This window comes from Ipomoea triloba, chromosome 10 (assembly GCF_003576645.1).
Source record: "Ipomoea triloba cultivar NCNSP0323 chromosome 10, ASM357664v1".
Taxonomy (NCBI): Eukaryota; Viridiplantae; Streptophyta; class Magnoliopsida; order Solanales; family Convolvulaceae; genus Ipomoea; species Ipomoea triloba.
Genome location: NC_044925.1, coordinates 22859386 through 22884418, shown reverse-complemented (window position 1 = coordinate 22884418; position 25033 = coordinate 22859386). Strand labels below are relative to the sequence as shown.

The 25033-nt window shown below is 33.7% G+C and overlaps 4 protein-coding genes and 1 long non-coding RNA gene across 9 annotated transcripts; 3 read left to right on the top strand and 2 right to left on the bottom strand.

Annotated features, from left to right (window-relative positions):
- Positions 1-317: 317 nt before the first annotated feature.
- LOC116031874 (oligopeptide transporter 7-like) lies at positions 318-3785 on the bottom strand. 2 transcript variants are annotated; one of them, XM_031274211.1, is made up of 7 exons: positions 3647-3785; positions 3380-3542; positions 3031-3293; positions 2815-2912; positions 1780-2349; positions 1438-1693; positions 318-1358 (listed from the first exon to the last, which is right to left on the bottom strand). In XM_031274211.1, exons 1-7 carry the CDS (start codon positions 3740-3742, stop codon positions 561-563), a joined length of 2244 nt encoding a protein of 747 aa, XP_031130071.1. In that variant the 5' UTR covers positions 3743-3785; the 3' UTR covers positions 318-560. The 2 variants fall into 2 exon arrangements, with proteins under 2 accessions (XP_031130071.1, XP_031130070.1); XM_031274210.1 differs by having other exon boundaries at positions 3031-3542.
- Positions 3786-5756: 1971 nt separating this feature from the next.
- Positions 5757-8748, top strand: LOC116033324 (tRNA (adenine(58)-N(1))-methyltransferase catalytic subunit TRM61-like). The gene is given in 7 exon segments (XM_031276077.1): positions 5757-5814; positions 6088-6138; positions 6699-6820; positions 7743-7885; positions 8203-8244; positions 8246-8424; positions 8522-8748. Coding segments are annotated over 7 exon segments (822 nt in total).
- Positions 8749-12274: 3526 nt separating this feature from the next.
- Positions 12275-13458, top strand: LOC116032152. The gene is made up of 3 exons (XR_004100744.1): positions 12275-12363; positions 12809-12859; positions 13403-13458. It is a non-coding gene; the product is annotated as an uncharacterized LOC116032152 (long non-coding RNA).
- A 5096-nt stretch (positions 13459-18554) lies between these two features.
- On the top strand, positions 18555-20023 carry LOC116032663 (protein yippee-like At4g27745). 3 transcript variants are annotated; one of them, XM_031275336.1, is made up of 4 exons: positions 18555-18686; positions 18935-18997; positions 19100-19220; positions 19570-20023. In XM_031275336.1, the coding sequence occupies exons 3-4, from the start codon at positions 19128-19130 to the stop codon at positions 19795-19797; spliced, it is 321 nt and encodes a 106-aa protein (XP_031131196.1). In that variant the 5' UTR covers positions 18555-18686; positions 18935-18997; positions 19100-19127; the 3' UTR covers positions 19798-20023. The 3 variants fall into 3 exon arrangements, with proteins under 3 accessions (XP_031131196.1, XP_031131195.1, XP_031131197.1); XM_031275335.1 differs by having other exon boundaries at positions 19097-19220; XM_031275337.1 differs by lacking the exon at positions 18935-18997 and having other exon boundaries at positions 18656-18686; positions 19099-19220.
- A 347-nt stretch (positions 20024-20370) lies between these two features.
- On the bottom strand, positions 20371-23786 carry LOC116032555 (probable serine/threonine-protein kinase WNK10). Of its 2 annotated transcripts, XM_031275178.1 has the most exons (7): positions 23156-23785; positions 22797-22834; positions 22461-22688; positions 22113-22333; positions 21844-22001; positions 21347-21746; positions 20371-21265 (listed from the first exon to the last, which is right to left on the bottom strand). In XM_031275178.1, exons 1-7 carry the CDS (start codon positions 23261-23263, stop codon positions 20511-20513), a joined length of 1908 nt encoding a protein of 635 aa, XP_031131038.1. In that variant the 5' UTR covers positions 23264-23785; the 3' UTR covers positions 20371-20510. The 2 variants fall into 2 exon arrangements, with proteins under 2 accessions (XP_031131038.1, XP_031131039.1); XM_031275179.1 differs by lacking the exon at positions 22797-22834 and having other exon boundaries at positions 23156-23786.
- Between the last annotated feature and the right edge of the window lie 1247 nt (positions 23787-25033).

Below are 25033 nucleotides of genomic sequence, written 5' to 3'. Positions count from 1 at the left end.
TTGAGCCGACCAAAATTAGAAGTGGACCCTACATATATTTGTACCGTAAAATTATCACTCAAAATGTTAATTTTCGTAATATTTTCCAACAATCCCCACGTCAATGAAAATTAATTTTCAATAAGACTGAAAAACAATACACTTGCAACGGATAATCCTTGCATAGGATAGGTAGGTGTATGTTACCCTTTGAAATTTTTCTTGTAAAGATATATTTACTTTACTATGTACACATACATAGACCTTCCAACCTTTTTTCTGGTCTCATGGGTGTGCCTATTTTTGTCATAAAACATCGGTTCTTAGTTTTGCAAGAGTTTTATAAAGAATCAAGACAAATTAATTCTTCTTTGAAGCAGCCTCACATCTTTCTCACACATGTAATTCCTTTAATGAGTTTTTCCGGCATACTTTACATATGTCAATCAACACTTTAGAATCATTAAAGTATGCACACATACTAACCTCGTGCCAGAGTTATTATTGCAAAAATTTTGGTAAAAATCTAACTCATCGGTATGCACACAAACACTTTTTCTGGTTCTTCATAGTTGATATGATCAATAAATAACGGGGCATCCCTCGACAATAATTCCTTTGGCTGATGGGCATGAAGCATAGGGGCATCCATCAAGGTCATTTCCCCACCAATTAAGGCTAACATTCTGCAACCCCAAACACAGATACAACAGAACTCCCATGAACGCCAAGCCAGCGTCGAGTGCACCAGACAGGACATAGTTGTGGCGCTGCCATAAATCCGGCCTGTACCTAAAAACCACATAACCAGACAAGAATCCAACCATAATCCATGTTGTGTAGTTAACAGCAGTAGCAGGAGGCATCTGACTAGAGGCACTGATCAAAACAGGCATGTTTATAAGCCTAATCCACTCTTGTCTTGGGAAAGCCTTGGTGGCTACCCACACAACAACTGGTGCAATTGCCCCAACTAGGAAAAACCAGTTCACTGCCTCATAAGTCCCTAAATCCCCAAATATTCGCCTCGGCCCAATCAACCCCCAGATAACAGATGCATCATAGAACAAATGGTCAGATGGACAGGTCCATACGGTGTTCGTTGTTGTTGTTGTCTGGCATATCTCTGGAATCGTTTCCATCAACCACCACGCGGTGCCCAAGTACACGAAAGCAGCTATCAGTGTCCCCACTACTTGTGCCATGAACATTGTTCTTGGTGGGATTTTCATATAATGGCCGAGTTTGAAGTCTTGCAAGAACACGACAGCCTGAATCATACTGATGCAACCATAGACTTTGAAGCACATGTTAGCCACAGGGTATCCCGGATAAATGTACCCGATGATGTATTCTGTGATGATGTTCAAGCCTAGAGTCTGCCATATTCAACAAATGTTAGTTTTCACCATACATAATATACAACTCGAAAATAAGTGAATATATAAGTAACCATACCTGATTAGTGATGGCAGTGATGATCCCAATTGGAAGGGTGAAGATAATGGCTGTTACACATGCTAGTAAGACTCCCCACCAGGGCAATTGAAGCTGCTCTTTGTAATATTCACAAGCAAAGACAGAAAACGCGATATTAGCCACAAGAATACACCAAAACCACCACTCGGGAACTTGTTTATACTTGCTCATCAGTCTAGTGTGTATGTCCATTTTCTTATCCTTAAAGCTCGATTTGCTCTGTTCCCATATTTCCCTACAATTCAAATCCAGTTCTATGAGGTATTGAGGGAATGAATATTTGCACGAAAACATTATATTCATCACTAAAACGAGTATTACCTTCCATGGAATAGGAGCACATGTACAAGGGTAGCAGTGAGTGCAGCAAAGCCAAGGCCATAAGTAAGGGCGAAAAAAGTACTAATGTAAAGTTTTCCTTCTTGGTCATAAGCTTCCAAATCAAGGTGAAAATTAGAGTCGATTATAGCTGAAATGTTGTAGGTTTGTCCAGACGAAGTGAAGAGGTCATCTGAGAATATCGGGAACGTTTTGGCATTGAAGACATCACACCAGTAGAAGATGGGAGTGAAGACATACAAAGTAAGAAAAAAACCAACAGCAATATTAGCAGTGGCAAACCAAGGGCTAGCTAGAGGGCTTCCAAGATATGAGGATATGGTGGACCAATCTAGGCCTATAGCTCCAATGCCAAGCCCTTGCAGACCAGAGCCAAGTTGTTGGGCAAGTACTGATCTGGGGAAGAACCAACAGATCCACGACACCGAAGTTAACATTTGGAACAAGTAGCCGGGGAAAACATAGTAAGCAAAACTACAGATGAAGGCAATAATGAGGAACTGAGTTCGTGTTATCCCGCCTTTAGGCCGATCTTCTTTTTCATGCAAAGCCCTGCAGCAGCATTATACAACTTATGTAACAATGGCAGCAGTATTTAACTATTTATACACAGTGAAGCAGGGAAAGCATTATATGAAATTTAATCACCATAAGTTCTAACAGTGTCAAGCAAAATATAAAGTCATATGTACATGTTCACTGTGTGCTGCTCAAGAATAAAAAAGATATTGTTGAAAACTTTGTCAAATTGATAAAATATAAGATCTGTAGTTGTAAAATACTTGTCTGAGTATTGTGTTTGTTAATCAGTTGTAATCTCAATGCAAAATAGGGGCAAAAAAAAAGAGTCAACAATAACACCAATTGTAGAAAGTTGAATAAATGACTTTACAGAAAGTCAAAGACAAACAGGGAAAAAAAAACAAATTCTTAGAATTATCCATTTGAAGTATAAAACCCCAAGGATTAATCTTGAATATCCATATAAAATCAAGAGTTATGAGGGATAAAACTTGCCTGAACAATGAGACTTGTACAAGATTGGCAGGCCACCACATGGCAGCTGGCTCCACTAAATACCTTCTGAATATACCAGCCCATCCAAATCCCATTACCTACCATTCAAACCATATCATATCAAAGAACCAAAAATCCTGAAAATTAAAACTAACCCAGAAATGAAAAACTCAGACTATGCTAAATCTGAACATAAAGCTAATGAAACTAACCAACCTGAGTTGTAATAACAATGATAAGGGAAACAAAGAAGGTGATGTGCTTCCCATAAAAGACCTTAACAGCAGTGATTACATGGATGGCAAAAACAGTGCCTGCACCAGAGTTTGCAAATATGGTAATGAGTACATGTTCTTTGACATTGAAAGGCCCTGGGTTTAGTGTAAATTCCCATTTGGTCCCTCTGAAGAACACTCTGTCAGTGATCCTAGCAGCCATTAGCTGTCCCAGGGGAACCACTGCAATCTGAGCTGAGATCCCTGTGATGGTGAGAGGCTCAGTCCTGTACCAGAAGAACTGGTTGAGAAATGACAAAAGGACACAGGAGAAAGTGCCCAAAACCCACATTCTGAAGGTGAGAACAGGGAGAGAAGGGTCATCTGTTGTGGGAACTGTAAGAGCAACCTCTCTGATTGGAGAGTTCTCTTCTGCCCCTGGTAAAGATTCCACCTTTGACTTTGAGCTCGATGCAAAACCATGGCGGCCTTCATTCTCCTCAAGCTTTGGTACTGCAAATCAACAATACTTTCATTATCCATGAAAACAGACAATAAAGATTTTAACTTTTGGGATTTGGGCTTTGAAGAAGAAGAAGAAGAAAGGATATGCATACAAAGAGGCGTCTTGATCTCATCCGCAGATACTTCCATTGCTTCAATTCTCTAGCTGTCTCCCCCCTCTCTCTCGCTCTCTCTTTCAAAGTTATCATATTAATTGCCCTCCAACTCAGTCAATTCTTGGGTGAAAGATTATATGAAATGACACAGAATCAAGTGTTAATTACAATGTAAACTTACAGGATGTTTTTTGTGGGTATCACCTAATAAGCTGATTACCATAATATTGAAATGGTGGGCGCTAGAACGAAAAACTTCACTGTAAAGTTATTCTATTAATTTAACTATTCATGGAATGATACCATGTCATTATCATGCATGGTTATATCCTGTATAGAAGTGAATCTTTGAAAGAATAAAATGGATATGAAGAATAAATGGAATCAGAAGGCAGTTGATATTTAATTTATTGGTGAGGTAAAATTATTTAACCGTAATTGGTAAGCACTGATATTTATTTATTTTTTTGCAAATAGTACAACAAGTCAACAACCAAGTTAGGTTTGGTGCTGAGCAACGTTAACGTGATAAGGTAGTTGGGGTACATATATAATTCATTTTGTGTCACGTTTCAAGAAAAAGGCAAATTTAAAATATAATTAATTCTATTTTTTGTTCTAGATTTATAGGTGACAGTCCACTTAACGTCCTTTTTTATTAGAACATCATCCACTTTTGATTATAGTATTATTGTGACATGACCATTTTGGGTCATTTATCAACAAAATAGTTTAAATATTGTTAAGTACAATGACATTTCGGTATTCAACTATGGATGTTTTCAAAAAAATAAACATAAAAAATATAGCAATTCAAATGTTTTGGTATGAAAAAGATTGAAATGTCTTTGTATTTAATGCATGGTTGAAAAAATTGATAGGCGCTCCTCAGCTGCTCGAGGGGCGCCTAGCGCCTAGGGCGCTTAGGTGGGGATTAAACGGCGCCTAAGCCCCCATGTATTTTTAATTTTTAAAATTTTTTAAAGTATTTTTAATTTTTTAAAGACTAATCATTATAAACTATATAATAATTTAATAGTTAATATTAAATATTAACCTAAAAAAATCTAAAGTTTGAACAATTTAGGATTATTTCACTCAAAACAATGTTGTTTTGAGTGAAATAATCCATTAAAAAAAAAAGAACAATAGCTAATTGACTGACTAGGTGGCCTAGTCGGTGCCTAAGAGGTCTAGTCGGCGCCTAGGAGGCATAGGCTGGCAGCGCCTAAGCGGCCTAGGCGGGCGCCTAGACCATCGATTAAGGTGATAGCTAGGCGGTCGACCGGCGCCTAGCGCCTAGGCGGGATTTTTGCAACACTATTTGTAAAATCCTTTACTTTCTAAATGTGGGGCAAAGGTCACCTAAAGCCTAGGGGTGGGCGTTTCGGTATTTGGTTTTGATTTTTTTTTTTTTTTTATAGTTTTGGTTTTCTCGGTTCTAAAAAAATGAAACCATTTGGTTTAACATTGTAGTTTGATTTGGTTTCGATTTCGGTTTGACAAGTTTGATTTTGGTTCGGAATTGGATGGGTTCGGTATTCAGTTCAGTTTAGAAACCTCAATTCCTAACATTTCATAGTGTTGTAGGCAAATAATTAATTAATCAATTATTTATTTATTTTTACTAAAAATTCAGGATTAAAGATCCAGTATTCATCCATTGAGTTCAATCATGCTCATTTAATGAGACTTTTATAAGTTTGTTTATATAGTGTAACAAACTTTTTTGTTCAAATCCAAATCAACCCGTAAAATTTGAAATAACTGAAAAAGAAGAGAAAAAGGAAATCACATAAATGAATAGAACATGACCATAACCATGAACAAAAGTGTAATAAGAAGTACCCGAGCATTGTATTTACAATATATCTAAAAGAGTTTTAGAAAATCAAATATACAAAGGATGAAGACATATACAAAGAATGAAGAATTACACATTTATTGCATTTACAATAGTATGTTAATTATTTGAAATAATTCATTATCAGCGTAATTAATTGATTTCACACAGTAATTAATTTTTGTGTATAAATATAAGAAGTTGAGGGGGTTTCATAAATCAAATAATATAATCTATTATTTTACTAACTTGAGAGGATTTACGATGGCAAAGTTTTCTTCATCTTCTGTATACGTGGTTGCCATTATTGTTCTTTTTTCAGGTATAATTTCATACACATATGAAGTGTTTATTTTATTTTTATTCATTTATTCTATTTTTAATATCTATTTTTTTTTGGAAACCATGCTACTTTTAATTCTAAATACTTAAATACCCTCACTTTGTAAAGATTTCACTAAATCGCGCATTTCCCGCGCTATTATATTCATGTGCATTTTGGGGATAAAAGTAGAATGTTAGTTCTTGCCTTTCTGGTTGAACTCTTCACGGGGGGTCTTTTTAGCGTGACTTATCTTTCTTTTGTGGTTTGCAGGTTATTACACTGGAGTAGAGTTTACCAAGTGCGCAGCATATAATATTGAGTGTGAGTTTTCATCGTCGCTCTTTTTTTTTTTTTTTTTTTTTTTTAAATGAAACATTTCAAATAGCAAATTTTGGTACCCAATTTGGTCTCTCAACTATTAAAATTTCACGCTTTGGTCATCGATTACCAAAGTTGCTCAATTTAGTCTCTAACTATGCAATTTTATCTAAAATGGTCCTTCAATTATTAGGATTTCACTACTTTAGTTATCAACTATCAAAGTTTATCAATTTAGTCCGTAACTATGCAATTTTTATCTAAAATGGTCCCTCGACTATTAACTATACAGTTTTTACTATGTATTTCATTAATTGAATTTTAATAAAAACAATAATTGATGTCGAGTATTTTAAAATATGACTCTGTCATAGTCATTTATTAGATTTCTCGATTTGAATCGATTAATTTTAAACAATCAATTTATTTCACTGTGGTCCTTCACTGACTAGAGTCACAATACATTTAGATAGCAACTGCTCAATAGTTAAAGTTTTAGAAGATTTAGATATGGTGAAATAATTAAGAATGAAATTAACGGATATTGAATTTTGATGATGCAGATGTGAGTCCCGACAAGACACTTCAGCATATTAACTACTGTATGTACCAGTCTGCAGAATCCAATAATGATTGCACTGCCGATGATGATTGTTGGAAACCCTGTCGCGATTCTTATTCTACTGTACACAGTGTTTCATGTTCAAAATATTTTATTTTATTTGGAGAAAACTATTGTTCTTGTTTTCAATGTGATGATTTCTAACCAAAATATTAATATCATTAGTAGGAGATCAAAATTGAGAGAATTATAATATGTAGATGATGATCGAGTTTGTACAGTTTTTGGGAATATAATTATAGTCGTCGCAAGATTATTTATGGGATTAACCAAATAATAAAGATATTAATAATAGAAGGATTCATGCTACCCTACATGCATTTTCATACTAAAATTATTTTTTATATTGAATTATTATATATATATATATATATATATATATATATATTATTAACGTGTGATTGAATTAACCAATTCAGATAATAATGAAATTTTATAAAACAAAATAAATTTTATCAATAATGCCACATTAGGCATCAAAGAGTAGTGATAAATAATAATAATAATAATAATAATAATAATAAAAAAGAATCTTTTTAGTGTGGTTTACTATTGTGTAGGTTGTAGATTATTACATAAAGTTGGGGTTAACATGTGCATAGCAAATTTTTATGAATGATGGTCTATATTAAAAGGTGAAATACTTTCTTTCAAAAAAAAAAGGTGAAATACTAATAAATATTCATTTTAATATTGAAAGGTTCATTTTTAATGTATTAAATGTTTGAGTTAATATCCAAAATTGTCATCGATTATAGTGGTTTTTCTCAATTTTCTCCTAAACGACTTTGGTCTCATAAAATGGTCTCAGACTTTAGTGTTATCACCTAAATTTGTACTCCGTTAGTGAAGTTGTTAAACTGGTGTTAAGTTCAGGGGCAAAATAGTCATTTCATCTTTAAGATCCTTTCACCTTGGTCTCTTCCTCGCACACTTTAGTCTTCCCTCTCATGTTGAAGCAAAAATCGCCAAGTAAGAACCCTAGAACTTGGAGATCGTTCCGGGCTGTTTGGTTCTTGAACCCGGTAAAGACAGCGGATCCTTGACCACCTCGCTTGCTCGCGCTGTTGCTCCCACAAGACATGCTTACACATTTGATTTCCATGAACAGAGGGCTGCCTCTACTAGGTAAGCAAATTAGTGGTTTCTTGTTCATCGTTTTACCTGAATTTCTTCACATAAGAACTGGGACTTGGTGAAGCATATAATAACATACTCTTGTTTGATTGGAAATTTTGGCATCTAACATGATTACATGAATGCTGCATTAAAACGCTTTTATTTTGTGTTGTGCTCCTTGGATTTAAAATAACAGTCAAATAGCTTGCCAAATGCAGTAGGGAAGGGAATGCATTTAAAATCTTGGCTAAACTACTTCATATCTTAGTTTAAGTTAATATATTGTTTCTTGATTAGAATTCATGTCTGAAATTTTGGCTGTAGAGAGAGGATTTTGAGAGGACGGGTTTGAATGGTCTGGTCACAGTAGGGGTTCCCTGAGGAATTTTGTGGGAGGGCAGATTTTGTATTTCTAGACCTCCCTCAGCCTTGGCTTGCCATACCTTCAGTTGGAAAGATGTTGAAAGAAGACGGTGTCATGTGCTCTTTCTCACTCTGCATTGAGCAAGTACAGCAGTCTTGTGAAGCACTGAGATTTTGTTTTACTGGTAATTTATTGCTCTTAATGCTGATTTTGGAGTTATACACAAAATACATTGCTTAAATGACATAATCTGTTATTGTTGTTCATTTACGGTAATGTAGATATAAGAACATTTGAAGTTCTCCTCCGCACCTATGAAGTTCGGCAAAGAATACGAGAGAGCCATCCAATCAAGGATGGAGATTCTGTTGATTATCATCCATACAAGAGGAGGCTGGGTTGTGAAGAGAGTGAGAGAATAGAATGTTCTACTTCTGGGAGGAAAGAGACCAAAGAGACTGGTCAAAAGAACTTAGAGATAAAATGGCTATTTTGCCCCTGGACTTAACACCAAGTTTGACAGTTTCACTAAAAGAGGACAAATTTAGGTGATAACACTAAAGTTTGGGACCACTTTATGAGACCAAAGTCGTTTAGGACAAAATTGAGAAAAATCGTCGAGAACAATTTTGGATATTAACTTTTAAATGTTTATTTTTAAGTAATATACTAAAAATGAAATTAAAAAAAAATAATTTTAGTATATTAAAAATAAACTTTCAGTGTACTAAAAATGAATTTTTATGTCAATGGTTCTCTATGTAATGTTTACAATTGTATAATGATTACATATCCACACACTCAGATAGTGGTTCTAAATTTTCTTCGTTACCTAAAAATAAAAAGCTTGAAAAAGGGGTGGTCAAGTATGGGAAATTATTCTGTGGACCCATATACAATTTACATACTAAATGCTCACAATTTACTTTTTTAAAATTCACAATTTGTATACTATGAACACACAATGTTCAAATACTGCAGTCAATTCCAATAATAAAAATACACAATCATGCACATTAAGTACAAAAGCAACGCACCTTAAGTTTCAAGAACTACTCACCTTAAGCACACAACCCACGTACGTTAATCACAAAAACCACGCAACTTAAGATGGAAAACCACGTACCTTAAATTTGATCTAGATGCAAAAATTACCAAATTACCACTGCATTTTTTTTTTATTTTGGTAATCTTGAACGTTGATTTAAGTAAGATCAATGGCTCAAGTTTAACCGCACAACCGCACGGGAGAGACCCAACCGCACGAGAACTTATATATATATATATATATATATATATATATATATATATATATCAATTCTATATTTAAATTGAGGTAAGTGATTCATATTTGTATTGATTTAGACTCAAAATAGCGGTAATGATTTATGCTAAAAATATAATTTGACATTAATAAATTTAAATCATTGTTAATTTGGTATCACTTTAAAATTAGCTACAATGATTAATATTTGATGCACCGCCGAGGTATACATGCTATACACCGGCGGTTAATGAAAATATGTCACATCATTAGTCAATATTATCTGGGTCCTTTTTTGCAAAATATCTAAGATTTGTATTTTATTATGAAACTTTTTTTAAATTAACAAAATATATCTACTTTCCTAAATATATTTATTACTTAATTATTATATATCTAATTTCCTTACACATTCTTAATTATTAGATACATTATATTGTTAATTGTTCCCAATTAGATACATTATTATTTGTTTAACCAACAGTAAATATATGTTAATCAGACGTGAAGCCATTACTTTAATTGTGGATTTATTAATAATATGATTAAATATTTAACTAAACAGACTCGTCATTTATATAGTTATCAATTGATTTTAATTATAATCGTTGATTTATTAATAATATAATTAAATATTTTAAAGCTGTTATAAAATGAGGGAAATTGTAAACAAACAAGAGTAAGATAATACAGAGAATATATAGGGAGAGAGGATCTTCTTAATCATCATCAAAAGCCTTTCTTATACAATGACATATATATATATATATATATAAGGTAAAAGTAAATGTGTACTTAATGGTAATAAGTATACTTAATGTATCAGTTATAACTGTTACAATATAAATAATAATGTCCACAATAATGTTTTGTTTAATTTATAACAAAAGCATAGTTACTTATAGTATACAATTTTGAGGTGTATTTGGCAATTTTCTCTATAAAATTTTATTCAGGTCAAATATATAATTAAAAATTATAATATCTTTTCTTCGGAGGAGTTCGTAGCACGCAAACACGTTGCTTGAAAATCAAAGGCTTTGCATGACGTTGTCATCTATGCTACCAACAATAACCGAATTGCAAATAACACACTACCAACAAAAAGGAAGAGAACAAATAGTAAAGATGAAAACAATGACAATGTTACTCAAAAGAGAATTACGAACACTTAGAAAAATTCAAATTAAAACTAGTATTTATTTAGACTATCATTTTTAGACCAAATATTTAGACTATTGATTTTAAAAGGTTGCAAACATTTATTTTAGTAATAATTATAATGAATTTTCTATATTATCTTGGATTCATATACTTTGATTTAGATATTTAAATAAAAAAATTCGACATTCAATTACCCATGTATAAACTTCTCATATATAATCTTGTATCGATATACTTTCAAATATTTATTCAAATATAAACATTGGACATTAACTCATTCGCACAATGCGCGTATAAAACTAGTACTACAATATAATTGAATACTCAAACTATATTGCAAACTTAGAACTAGGTTGGATGCTATAATTTTTAGGACATTTTCAATTCAATTTTCGAATGACATTTAAGCTCATTTTAGGATTTGATTTGCACTCACACACACGTGAGCATAAGAGAGCTTTCTAACAACATATTTCTAATTCCTTTAGAAAATGTGGTGCTTATATATTAATGCAAAATCCTTTACTTTCCAAATGTGGGGGCAAAGGCCACCTACAGCCTCCCTATTCCATTTTTTACAACTTCATGGATAAACTTTGAGCATACAATATAGTAATTTCTTTGTCTGACTTAGAAGAACCATAATCAACTTTGAGCTGACAAAAATGAGAAGTAGACCCCAAATATATTTGTAACACAAAATGATCACTCAAAATGTTAATTTTTCTAATATTTTCCAACAATCCTCACGTGAACGAAAATTCATTTTTAAGGTTGAAAAACAATATGCTTACAACGGATGATCCCTGCATAGGATAGGTAGGTGTATGTTACCCTTTGAAACTTTTCTTGTAAACTTTACTAACTATATACACATACATATAAACTTTCCAACATTTGTTCTGGTTTTATGGGTGTGCCCGTTTTTGTCCTGGAACATCGTTCTTAGTTTTGCAAGAGTTCCTAAAGAATTAAGTTAAATTAATTTTCCTTTGAAGCAGGCTCACATCTTTCTCACATAGGTGATTTCTTTAATGAGTTTCACATATATATGTCTATCGACACTTCAGAATCATTAAAGCATGCACACATACTAATAACCCCGTGCGGCGCGATTAATTATTATGAAAAATTTGGCGAAAATCTAACCCATGAGAGTTTTGTTAGTTATATGACTAAAATTGTAACAATCTTACAAAGTTGGAAGCATAATTTGTCATTTCACGCTAGTAGGTGCCATATATATATTTTGGGGTCAAAATTGCTTGTTCCCTCAATTTCAAGGGAAAACAATGAACAACTAAAAAGTAAAAACTATCTAATACGAAGTACCCAAAGTTCAATTCTTCCCCTTCCTCTCTAAAAGTGTAATAAGAAGTACCCAAGCATTGTATTTACAATATATCTAAAACAGTTTTAGAAAATCAAATATACAAAGGATGAAGACATATACAAAGAATGAAGAGTTACACATTTATTGCATTTACAATAGTATGTTAATTATTTGAAATAATTCATTAGCGTAATTAACTGATTTCACACAGTAATTAATTTTTGTGTATAAATATAAGAAGTTGAGGGGGTTTCATAAATCGAGTAATATAATCTATTATTTTACTAACTTGAGAGCATTTACGATGGCAAAGTTTTCTTCATCTTCTGTATACGTGGTTGCCATTATTGTTCTTTTTTCAGGTATAATTTCATACACATAAAGCCAAGGATCTTGTGGTCCACTGGCATCAAACATTTTCCTTTATACGGAAGGTGGTGGGTTTGAGCCTTAGTGGAGGCAATACTAACTCTTGTGCTTCAATAGGTTGAGAAAGTAGTTATAACAGATACTGCATTGTAATAGAGTTAGTAGTATTCAAAAATTTCATACACATAAAGTGTTTATTTTATTTTTATTCATTTATTCTATTTTTAATATCTATTTCTTTTGAAACCATTCTACTTTTAATTCTAAATACTTAAATACCCTCACTTTGTAAAAATTTCACTAAATCGCGCATTTTCCACCCTATTATATTCATGTGCATTTTGGGGATAAAAGTAGAATGTTAGTTCTTGCCTTTCTGGTTGAACTCTTCACGGAGGGTCTTTTTAGCGTGACTTATCTTTCTGTTGTGGTTTGCAGGTTATTACACTGGAGTAGAGTTTACTAAGTGTGCAGCATATGATATTGACCGTGAGTTTTCATTGTCGCCCTTTTTTTTTTAATGAAACATTTCAAATAGCAAATTTTGGTACCCAATTTGGTCTCTCAACTATTAGAATTTCACGTTTTGGTCATCGATTATCAAAGTTGCTCAATTTAGTCTCTAACTATGCAATTTTTATCTAAAATGATCCTTCAATTATTAGGATTTCACTACTTTGGTTATCAACTATCAAAGTTTCTCAATTTAGTCCGTAACTATGCAATTTTTATCTTAAATGGTCCATCGACTATTAACTATACAGTTTTTACTATGTATTTCATTAATTGAATTTTAATAAAAACAATAATTGATGTCGAGTATTTTAAAATATGACTCTCTCATAGTCGTCTATTAGACTTCTCGGTCTGAATCGATTAATTTTAGACAATCGATTTATTTCATTCTGGTCCTTCACTGACTAGAGTCACAATACATTCAGATAGCGTTAATAATTATTAAAGTTTTAGAAGATGAGATATGGTGAAATAATTAAGAATGAAATTAACGGATTTTGAATTTTGATGATGCAGCTGTGACTCCCCACAAGAAACTTCAGCAAATTAACTACTGTTTGTACAAGTCTCCAAAATCCAATAATGGTTGCACTGTCCCTGATGATTGTTGGAAACCCTGTCTCGATTCTTATTATACTGTAAGAAGTGTTTCATGTTTAAAAGAATATCTTTTATTTGGAGAAAAATCTTGTTCTTGTTTTCAATGTGATGGCTAGTATTTTCGTCCGTGCGTTGCACAAGAATTGATTTGTTATAATATTTGAAGAATATTTGGATCGATATACAATTATATAAATTATATCATCGAATATTATATTGCGCAATTGATGAAATTGGTTGGATCAATTATGTTTTTTGATGTTTTCCTTGATTGAATTAGAGTAAATAATTGTCCAATAAATTTTTTTATTATACATTTAGATAATAAAAATAAAGATGAAATTATAAAAAAAAAAAATTATAATATTTAACATGTACATTTATCTGATGGCAAAAACTTGTGTGAGAGGGTCTTACCATGAGACGGGTCGGGTCACGATGCAAATGTAACACTTATATGCACAAATATCATACTTATATGCTCAAATGTAATAGTAATCATGAATAAAATTTTTGTTACTTATTAGGGTAAATGTAATACTTTTAAGGGAAAACACAATACTTTTACATTTCGATTTAAAAGTATTACATTTTTCCTCAAAAGTATTATATTTGCCCTTATAAGTGAGAGGCACTTGTCAACATTACTTATTATGAAAAATGTATTACTTTTTCTCTTATAAGTAACAAAAATTGTATTTTTGATTAGTGTTATATTTGAGCATATAAGTATGAGATTTGCACATATAAGTATGACATTTGCATGGTGCTTTGACCCGACCCGACCCGTCTCACGAATAAGGATCCGTGAGACGGTCTCACACAAGTGTGACCCATTTGATTATAAGATTAGCGCAAAAGTATTACTCAATTAATTAAATAATATATGACTTGTTTGTCTACAATTATCTTAAAAAGGTCGATATGTAATATGACTTATGTAATTGTATTATTACTGAAATAAATATGGGGAAAATGAGAAATAATCTATTTATAATTATTATAAAAATAAATTTAACGACCGATGTTTAGCTTAATTACCATAATAATTATTAGGCAACTACACTAATATATGTGCAATTATACTTTTATACCTTATGTATATTCATTTTCACCATATCGTATTTAATTTTTTCTTCCTCATCTATATTCAAATAAATTAATTTTAATTATTATAAAAAATCTAACAACCCATGTTTTATTAATTTTTTTTTAAAGTTTAAATAATTTAAAGTTTTTAAAAGGAAAGTGTAATTAATTTTTTTAAAGGTTTTTAAATAATTTTCAATCAATTAGTAATATCCTTTTCCATTTTTTTTTTTTTCAATTTGCCCAGTTTTCGTCTCCTTTTCCATTAGGATCTTTTTATATTTTCAATCAATTAGAAAAAGCAGCTTTCTTTTCCGTTTTATCTTTACTATTGTTTGCGCGCAAATTTCACAAAAGATGATTTTATTTTCATTAATAGTAGTATATATATAGAAGTACAAATAAATATTTGAATTATTATTATTGGTGTAAATAATAATTAATAAATTATTTTTTATTATAAAATTACACCAAAAAAATTCCATTATTCTCACAATTATAACGGTTTAATTATTCTCATAATTTGGTAAATAAAATTTTGTTACCAATTAAACTTTATTAATTTGTTTTTATCAATCAATTAATAATATTAGTCTGTGCTGGAAAGTTGAAGGGGGGATTTTATAACTTTTATTAATAGTGTTGATACGTGAATATAAAAACAATATTACCAATTAATAGATATGAGTTAATTTCCATTTTACATTTTCTTACCAAATAAGTTTTATTAATTATTTGACCAATAAAATATTTAATTAATTGAACTCAAAAGTTTGGGCGGAAAAATGAAATAGAAGAATTTTACTTTTATATATAGTATAGATTATATAAAGTTTACCAAATAAAGTCATTACAGGCGCAAATTATATCGTGGACCGTGGTCCACAATGCATTGTGTACCGGCATAAAAACGACGTCGTTTTGATTAATGAAAACAGACTGATGAATTCGCGCCACTCACTTTCAGTTCATATACACTGCATTTATATTTCAACACAACTGCAGTTACATTTCAACACAACTATAGTTACATTTTGATATAACTACAGTTTCATTCGATAATATAAAAACACAAATGTGAAACTATTATTCAGTATCAGTTCATATACACTGCATTTACATTTCAACACAACTACAGTTACATTTTGATATAATTACAGTTTCATTCGATAATTTAAAACACAAATGTGAAACTGTTATTCAGTATCAGTTCATATACACTGCAGTTACATTTCAACACAACTACAGTTACATTTCGATATAACTATAATTTCATTCGATAATATCAAAACAAATGTAAGGCATTATCTTTTGAGATGAACTGTAGTGTCAATTACGGGCTCCGTCTCCCACTTACTGAAACGACGTCGTTTTGGGACCACGGTCCACAATGCATTGTGGACCGCGGTCCACGATATAAGAACTGCATTACAGGTATACATCAATCAATAATAATTTTATTTGGTAAGCTTTATATATATATATATATATATATATATATATATATATATATATATATATATATATATATATACTATATATATATATATATAGGGTCATGTTCAGGTGTGGCCGCGCCCTTACGTGCGGCCGTGCGGTTTACACCACTCAATGTTAAGAAATGCAACACTCAATATTATGAAATGCACTCGTAACATTGAGTGGTGCATTTCTTAACATTGAGTGGTGTAAACCGCACGGCCACACGTAAGGGCGCGGCCACACCAGAACATGACCCTATATATATATATATACATGTACCTAATATAGTAATATTTTTTTGGAATACTATAATATACATCATATAGTAATTTGATTGTTGGAATTTTTTCTTTTAATGTTATCATCAGAGAAATTTAATTACGTACATTAACATAATATATGATGGGTAAATACGCACAAAAGACTGATGCGTATAGCCGGTCCGTTAAGAAGTCACCCGACCGGTCCGTCATAGTCATCAACCCGACTGGAATTAATCACTTGTGATCAATCGGTCTGCTCGTACCGATAGGCCTCGTGACAAAATGCTCTCGGGTCACCCTTGGAGTCGCCCCGACAGAAACACACCCGACCGGTATACCGAAGGATGACCGGTCGGTCAACAAAGTGACGCAACCTGCAAGCCGAAACCTTATCTTACACGACAAGTAAAGCAGTCCAACATGCGCCTGCAGGTCGGCGATTGACAACTTGCGGCTCTGCAACCTCGTCCAGTCAACCTACGCGTAGCCTGCAGGGTGACCGCCTGACCAAGCCAACAAGAAGACGCCACGTCAAGCCACTTGCAGCCGATGCATTAAATGCGTAGACCAGCTTGATTAGTATAAATAGGAGGGGTCTCCCCCTCACTTCTCATCTCCATCTGATTGTAACTACTACTACTCACTACTTGTAATCTCACCCTACAACATTAATCTATATCACGGTCTACACCCCGTGAAACCGTTCACTCGTAATTCCCACTCTGTAATTGCAACCTGACCACCCTACAATAGCAGCCTGCATTATTCCAAACGGCCCGCTCGTAATCACTTACCACCCGGGATATTATTCAGCCTCGGACTGTCCGGTCGCCCTACGGTAGACCGACCGGCTGACCTACGAGCGCTCTCCCACTTATTCACAAACATACGTATGTTTGTGAATAAGTGGGAGAGCGCTCGTAGATCAACTGGTCGGTTTACCGTAGGGCAACCGGACAGTCCGAGGCTGAATAATTCTACGATTGGTAAGTAGTTACAAGCGAGTTGCTATTATAGAGTGCAGGTTGCTATTACGGAGTACATGCAGGTTGCAAGTGTAAAATGCAAGTTGCAATTGAACGGTTACACGGGGTGTAGACCGCGATGTAGATTGACGTTGCAGGGTGGAGATTACAAGTAGTGAGTAGTTGATGTTACAATCAGATGGAGATGAGAAGTGAGGGGGAGTCCCTCCTATTTATACTAACCAAGTCGGTCTACACATTTAATGCACCAGCTACAAGTGGCTTGACGTGGCGTCTTCTTGTTGGCTCGGTCAGACGGTCGCCTTGTAGGCTACGCGTAGGTTGACTGGTCGGGGTTGCAGAGCTGCGCTATGTGCGCAAGTTGTCAATCACCGCCCTGCAAGCGCAAGTTGGACTTCTTTGCTTGTTGTATAAGTTAGGTTTCCGCTTGTAGGTTGTGTCACCTTGTTGACCGACTGGTCATCTTACGGTAGACCGGTCGGGTGGCTTTCTGTTTGGGCGATTCCAATTTCTAAGGGTGATCCGAGAGCATTTTGTCACGAGGCCTATCAGTACGAGCAGATTGGGTTGATCACAAGTGATTTACTCCAGTCGGGTTGATGACTATGACGGGCCGATTGGGTGACTTTTTGTCTGACCGACTGTACGAATTAGTTACTTATTATGCGTATTTACCCATCAGTAACATAGTTAGTTTATCAACCAATTTTAACTTATTTGACCACTATTAGCTTTTTGACTTAGTTAAATAGTCAATATAAGTGTTTAATTAATTAGTTTTATGTAACAGTTTATTGCTCCAAAACACTAAAATTCCAAATGCTGCTCAAAGTAGCTGTTTGAGAAAGGTATTATGCATATTATGAGCTATTAACTAACAACTAATTTACCAAATATATTTCTACAATTAACTAATTAATGACATCAACTAATCAAACTCACTAACTCAATCCGCTAACAGCTATTTACTAAACACCCTCAAAGTCTTTTTAATGCGATTTATCAAAGCATACGTCTCGATTAGAGGAGACAGGTCTCCCCGGCCTGGTCGTTAAGAAAAATATTTAAAAGAAAGAAAACAACAAGAAAATGGAACGTTACCATATATGATAAGGCATAATGTTGGAAATGCGACGTTATGTAGTTTGATGAAGACATATTTGTGTAAAACGTGCAGCGCGTGGCAATCTGGTAAATTATATTGATGTGATAGTATATTATTAGTATCCAGAGGAGTTGAGAGCCATACTTCATTTGCCTATACTTTATTATTGTGTTCTAATTAAGAATTAATTAACCAAAATCCAAAACATCATTAACGTACACAAAAACCCAAACCCTACTCTCTCAGCAATCAGCATGCCACAACTACCATACCAGGTTTGTCTTAGATCACGCAATCACGCATACCATAATCCACTTCATTTTCATCATCGCATTGCATTTAATTTAATTTATTTCAATCTCAATTATCTTACTTTTCTGCAATCTTGATTCTTCTTAATTAATCTTTGGTTATCATATACCCAATCGATCATCATATCATTGCCTTTTCGATCCTCGATTTTGATTGCTTTTTTTTTTTTTTTCAATTTATATTTTGGATGGGATGTGGCGTTGTAATGAAGGATGGTTGAGTAGATAACCCATCATAGACTTTCCCAAGTTTCTGTTAAGAAAACAAAAAAAAAGGTAAATGTCTTTTGACATGTTTCAATGAGCTTGGTTTTACTGGAATTGTATTGGATCTGTTTTTATATTCTTGTGTGTTTGGAATGATCTTGAGTTACAGCAGCTATCAATTTGTGGGGTTGATCATCAATGGCTGAGTTTGTTGGTCTGAGGTTGTACAGTTGCTGTAACTGTAAAAACCAGGTTGCTCTTCATAATGATGTCATTTCTAAAGCATTTCAGGTCAGGACTTACTTCAATTCTTTCAACTCAGTTAAACAATCACACTGTAAAGTTTCCATTTTTATCTTTTTAGGGTTGTTAGAATGAGCAATTCTTTGCTTGATTGGCAAAGAGAAAAAGGGGGAATTCAGTGTTGCTTGGACCAAGATATTTACCTAATTATGTATACCAATGAAAAATGGTGTTATTGATCTAGTTAAAATTGAAATTGATGGGAGTTAAATTGGAATGCTGTTCGGGAAATTGCTTTACGTTTGAAGCTTATAATTCTGTTCTCTGATTTTGTTAATAACATGTGATTGTTTATGTTTTGAAGATATATTTGTATCCACGCGTTTTTTACATATAGGGAAAAAATGGCAGAGCATTTCTATTCTCGCATGCGATGAACGTGGTTGTAGGTTCAAAAGAGGATAGGCAGCTCATGACCGGGCTCCATACCGTTGCTGATGTCTATTGCTTCGACTGTCACGAGGTGTTGGGGTGGAAGTATGAACGCGCTTACGAAGAAACACAGAAGTACAAGGAAGGGAAGTTCATACTTGAAAAATCAAAGATCATGAAGGAAAACTGGTAGCCTACTCTGTAGTTTCAGTGTCTGTTGGTGTTCAGTGGGTGGTGTGTGGATGTTCATACATCCTAGTATTGATAATCATTCCCTTCAACAAAAAATCTTCATTTATTGTTCGTCGCTGTGCATAAATGCTGTGGTTTCTTGTCTGGAATTATTATTGTATTGAAAATCATGGATGTTTGAGATCATTTGTTAGTTAATATATACATTGGAATTCAAAATTTTCTTATTATCAGTTCCATAATACACTTATTAAATGTTGCGATGTACTTTTAGGGAAATAACCCAGAAGAGCCTCCTTTTAGTAGAGCTGTCAAAGATATATCATAATCTGACAATACAAACACAAGTTGAAGGCTCATTAAAATAAAGAAGGTGAAAGGGAACTAACTCTTTATCATGGAGGTCGCATGATGGATTTTGTGACACGTCTTTGTTAACTTTTTATGGTAATGGTTGCGTCAATCATCTTTCACTCTCTAATTCAATCCTCTTAGACACAATCAATAATTACTGGGATACATTTCTTCAGGCTAACATGTGAATGAATAGATGTTTAGAGCCTAAGAGAAATTAGATTTCCAAATATCCAATCAATTCTTGTCACATATATGAATCAGATTTGGTCCAAATACACAATGTAGTATATGAATCAAATTTGGTGTAAATAACAGAGCAATTTCTATAGAAAAAATATCCACACACAAGTAGTTGCACTAATTAGACAAATAGTAGCATGGAGCAATCTGCATAGTCAAAGGACACATCTTTTTGGTAATCCATTTCTTTTTAGCATTCTCAATTGCCTCCTCCCTCATCCTCACAAGTTCTCGACAGCACTGCTGATACTGCATATCAATGGCATCGATTTCCTGCTTGAGATCAACATAATGATCTTTATCATTATCCTTGTCTGCTACGGAGAGAGAAGAAATGCATATGTTCATATCATTGGACATGGTAGTGAATGAACCAGCTGAGGAGATCCCTGTGCACTCGCTCATCATAAATTCAGAAGGGCATCCCTCGTAGCTAAGCCCACCATTTTTGAAACCCTTAGTTTCATCATAGACTTCGCCTAGGGGCTTCTTGTGCTTGCCTAGAGAGGCTGGCATTCCATGTTCTGAAGATATATTTTCCTTGTCTACTTCCTCAGTATTGTTCTTCCCCCCTGATGCATGAGAAAAGACATGCTGCTCCATGGATCCTTGCCCAAAAACCCAATTTGATCCATGGTTTTTGGAAGTACTTGCAACAGCAATTGAATTGTCATATGGACATTTGCCGGCACCTAAGCTTCCACATGAAGATTTCCAACTTGGTACAAGTTTCAATGTTAAGCGATCAATCATGTCCGCTATTAATGCTACATCTTCATTTGGCAACTCAAGTTGTTCAACCATCTCGCCAGCAATTGAGACAGTAGTATCATGATCAAGGAAAAACATGAAATGAATATTCCTTGCTTGACCTGTCCAAAAGACGGAAGTAAAAGGTTATTGATATATTATGGCAACTTGCCAATAACTACTTCAACAGGATCATAACATACCACTATAGTCAGTAATGCGAAGGCTAAAGGAAATGGAACTTTCATCATACTTCTCCCCTCTTAACCTAAATTCATTTTTCCCATTGCACCTAAGAAACTCAGTGACTTGAGGAATTTCAGTCACGCTGTTTTCTATACAAGCAACACTTGATAACTTTCTGGATGCGGGATCTATCTCCATTGAAAGAGAATCAGACTTTGTCAAATTTATGGACTTTGACATATGATTTGAGTTCTGCATAACTTCAGGTTGGAGTTCACTTGAATTTGTCCATGAAAGGAATGGATCTTTCAAGAGCTCTGCAGCACTTAACCGTTTAGATGCTGGGACTAAACACTTCTCTATAAATTGCTTTACTTCAGGATCCTTAACTTTATCCAAAGCTGCAGGTTTTATGCCCTGGAACGACAATTCTCCGAATATTTAGATCAGAAATATATGGAACACATATATAATTACATGCACTTGTAAATTCTTAGCAGTTAATGGGTCTTACCGAAGTAACCTTTTTAAAGATTTGTGCTTGATTTCTGCACTCACTGTAGGGATATTCACATGTTATCAGCTCTAACAGGCACATACCAAAAGAATAAATGTCAACAAGTTCATTGTACTCTTCTTCATAGAGCTCAGGCGCCATAAACTCAGGAGTTCCTGTTTGTGATTGAATGAAAAAAGAGAATAATAAGAAGAGGTTGCAAAGATTGGCTAATAATTCATGTCAACGAATATGGACCAGCACTTTCAAGCAAGTGAAATGGTTACCAATAACACTTTGTGCAGTAGGCTGCTGCATTATTGTAGCCAATCCAAGATCTCCTATTTTAACTTCACCATGATTCCCATTGATGAATATATTATCACACTTCAGGTCCCTATGAATAATAGGTGGATTGTGACTGTGGAGATAGTGTAAACCTCTGAGAATTTGCCTAGCCCAGCTCTTGATGGCCTTTATGTCAACAACCTTATGTTTCTTACGATATCTATGCAACAGAGCATCAAAAAGAAAATTAATATCCTATTAATTTAAGATGGATAGAGAAGCATGAAGAAATATGAGCACAAAAATAACACATCATGTTTGTGTGTGTAGCTATGGGTATAACTTACTGCCTCAAGCTTCCTGAAGTGAATAACTCTGTGATCATGTTGATCGTTTTATTCTGATCGTCCACCCAAGAGTCCAGTGATTTTATGATGTTCTCATGCTTCAATGTTCTCAACAAGTGAGCCTCAGAATACAATCTCTCCAGATTAGCAGGAGACTGCAATGCATCGTCTATACTGACTTGGTTCCAAGCAACTTCAATTCCCTCAATTTCATCAAACCCTTTATATCTACAAATACAAATAACTCAAAGTTAATTCTATGATACTCAAAAGCAATATTTTGAAAGATTAAGCAATCTATGAGCTCAGAGAAAAGAGGTGGAGCAGGAAACCTACACAATCTTAAACGCTCCTCTTCCCAAGATTTCATTATACTGGAGGAAAGAAGACAAAGAGAAAGGTGATGGCACCATCAAACCCAACATGATAAGGAGTAAATAACTAAGAACATATATATAGTCCAAACACCAACTAAAAAAGAATCAAGAAAACTAATATAATCAATTATATAATTCAGTCAATAAGCATTTACATATAAAAATTGCTATCACCATGCAAAGCTAAGACAGTTTAGCATCAAAAGCATATCAAGATGACTATAAATCATAATTATGTAGAAGACTAATTAAAGTTTGATCTTTGAGGAATTCAAAGTAAGGCAATGATGGAGATGGAGAGGAAGAAGGAGAAAGTACCCGACTGTATCGATTATTAGACGAAACTTCAACAACATCGGCCTCGGCAGCATCGAACTTTCCTTTGGTTTTCAAAGGAAAAACAAACCCCGACGCCCCCAAATCCATATCGACTAAAAACGAAAAATTCACTCAAACAAAAGAAGAGAAAGGAGAAGAGGAAGAAAAGAGCGTATTAGAGAAACGGATATTCAGAAAACGCTTCGCAGGCCACAGAATATGAATCTACAATCCTCCCGAATCGGAATTCGCGTCCGAACATGTTGACTCTCTGCGAATGGAAGCTGAAAATCCCAATCCCCTTTCTCGCCATCTTCTATCAATTTGACAACTCTGACGAACCAACGAACACACCGATAGGTTTTCGATTTCTTCACATCATATGTAGTGATCGAAATCAGGGGCTCAAAATTAGAGCGCCGAAGAGAAACCCTAGAAACTAAAGAAGAATGCAATACAAGACCCTAACCGCAATTGATCGAAGAAAATGTCGCGAAGAGTTGAGAATCGGAGGAGACGGAAGAAGAAGACGACTTTTTATTCCAAAACGAAAAAAAGGAAAATTAATAGGAAAAAAAAAAAGCTCGGAATTGGAGTTGGATTCCAAGTTGTATTCACTGTCAGGTCAGGTTAGAGAAGAATACGAAATAGAGGCCAGATTTCAGAATTCTCTTCACACTAATTAAAATTAGAAAAGGACTAAACAACCATTTAATAAATGTGATCTTATCCTGGGGCGAGCAAAAAAGAATGATGATGAAGACCCAAATTTTTGATGAAGGTTTAAGCTCCTTGAAGGAACATAGCTTCCTAGTTATGAAACAGTCTGCGATTCAAGTTTTCCATAGTTAGAAAAGTTGTTTCTATGTCTGACTGTAAGGAATGGTTTATCATTTCATTGATCGTTGATGTAAACGTTTTATGTTATGAATTAATGGAATAGCTACGTTTACATTAAAAAAAAAAAACCATTTAATAAATGTGTAAATTATCAGGAAGCAATATTTATATAATTTTATTCCTTTTCTACAACAACCACTTTCTTATTTCTATAAACTTTCTTCAACAACACTTTCTCAATTATAATTCACATCATGCTACAAGAATAAAAAAAAAATTACGAATCGACCAAATTATTCAGCTTATTAACTTAGCAACCACAAGATTTGTTTATCCTTTTGTAATTTTATTTTATTGGCTAGAGTCACAAAGTGAAGTTTATTATGTGCACATTATCAAGTAAAACTTGCAAGTTTATTTTGTTACTAACAAAATTTCACCAAAATATATGACAATATAAATATATTTCTTTTTTTAACGCGGGGTGATGAATCGACCAATTCACGGTAATAAATTAATTACTCCGTAATATTTTGATCCATGTAGCTTTATTCTCATAATTTTGCTCTTTATACGAGTAAATTAGTTTTGTACGCGCATTGCGCGTATGGGTTAATGCTCAATGTTTATATTTAAATAAATATTTGAAACTATATCAATGCAAGATTATATAGGAGAAGTTTATACATGGGTAATTGAATGTCGAATTTTTTTATTTAAATATCTAACTCAAAGTATATGAATCCAAGATAATATAGAAAATTTCATTATAATTATTATTAAAATATATAAATGTTTGCAACCTTGTAAAATCGATAGTCTAAATATTTGGTCTAAAAATGATAGTCTAAATAAATACTACTTTTCATTTGAATTTTTCTAAGTGTTCTTAATTCTCTTTTGAGTAACATTGTCATTGTCTTCATCTTTACTATTTGTTCTCTTCCTTTTTGTTGGTAGTGTGTTATTTGCAATTCGGTTATTGTTGGTAGCATAGATGACAACGTCATGCAATGAGATTATGATATAGGAGCTATG

Excerpts from the sequence above, each read along its gene's own strand:
- LOC116032555 (XM_031275178.1), bottom strand. The coding sequence starts at position 23,263 with ATGGATTTGGGGGCGTCGGGGTTTGTTTTTCCTTTGAAAACCAAAGGA. Across the intron at positions 22,835-23,155 it reads CTAATAATCGATACAGTCGG|TATAATGAAATCTTGGGAAG; the intron begins GTACTTTCTCCT and ends TCTTTCCTCCAG. Across the intron at positions 22,002-22,112 it reads TACTGCACAAAGTGTTATTG|GAACTCCTGAGTTTATGGCG; the intron begins GTAACCATTTCA and ends AATCACAAACAG.
- LOC116031874 (XM_031274210.1), bottom strand. The coding sequence starts at position 3,683 with ATGGAAGTATCTGCGGATGAGATCAAGACGCCTCTTT. Across the intron at positions 3,543-3,646 it reads TGAGATCAAGACGCCTCTTT|TACCAAAGCTTGAGGAGAAT; the intron begins GTATGCATATCC and ends GTTGATTTGCAG. Across the intron at positions 2,350-2,814 it reads GTACAAGTCTCATTGTTCAG|GGCTTTGCATGAAAAAGAAG; the intron begins GCAAGTTTTATC and ends ATGCTGCTGCAG.
- LOC116032663 (XM_031275336.1), top strand. The coding sequence starts at position 19,128 with ATGGCTGAGTTTGTTGGTCTGAGGTTGTACAGTTGCTGTAACTGTAAA. Across the intron at positions 19,221-19,569 it reads TCATTTCTAAAGCATTTCAG|GGAAAAAATGGCAGAGCATT; the intron begins GTCAGGACTTAC and ends TTTTACATATAG.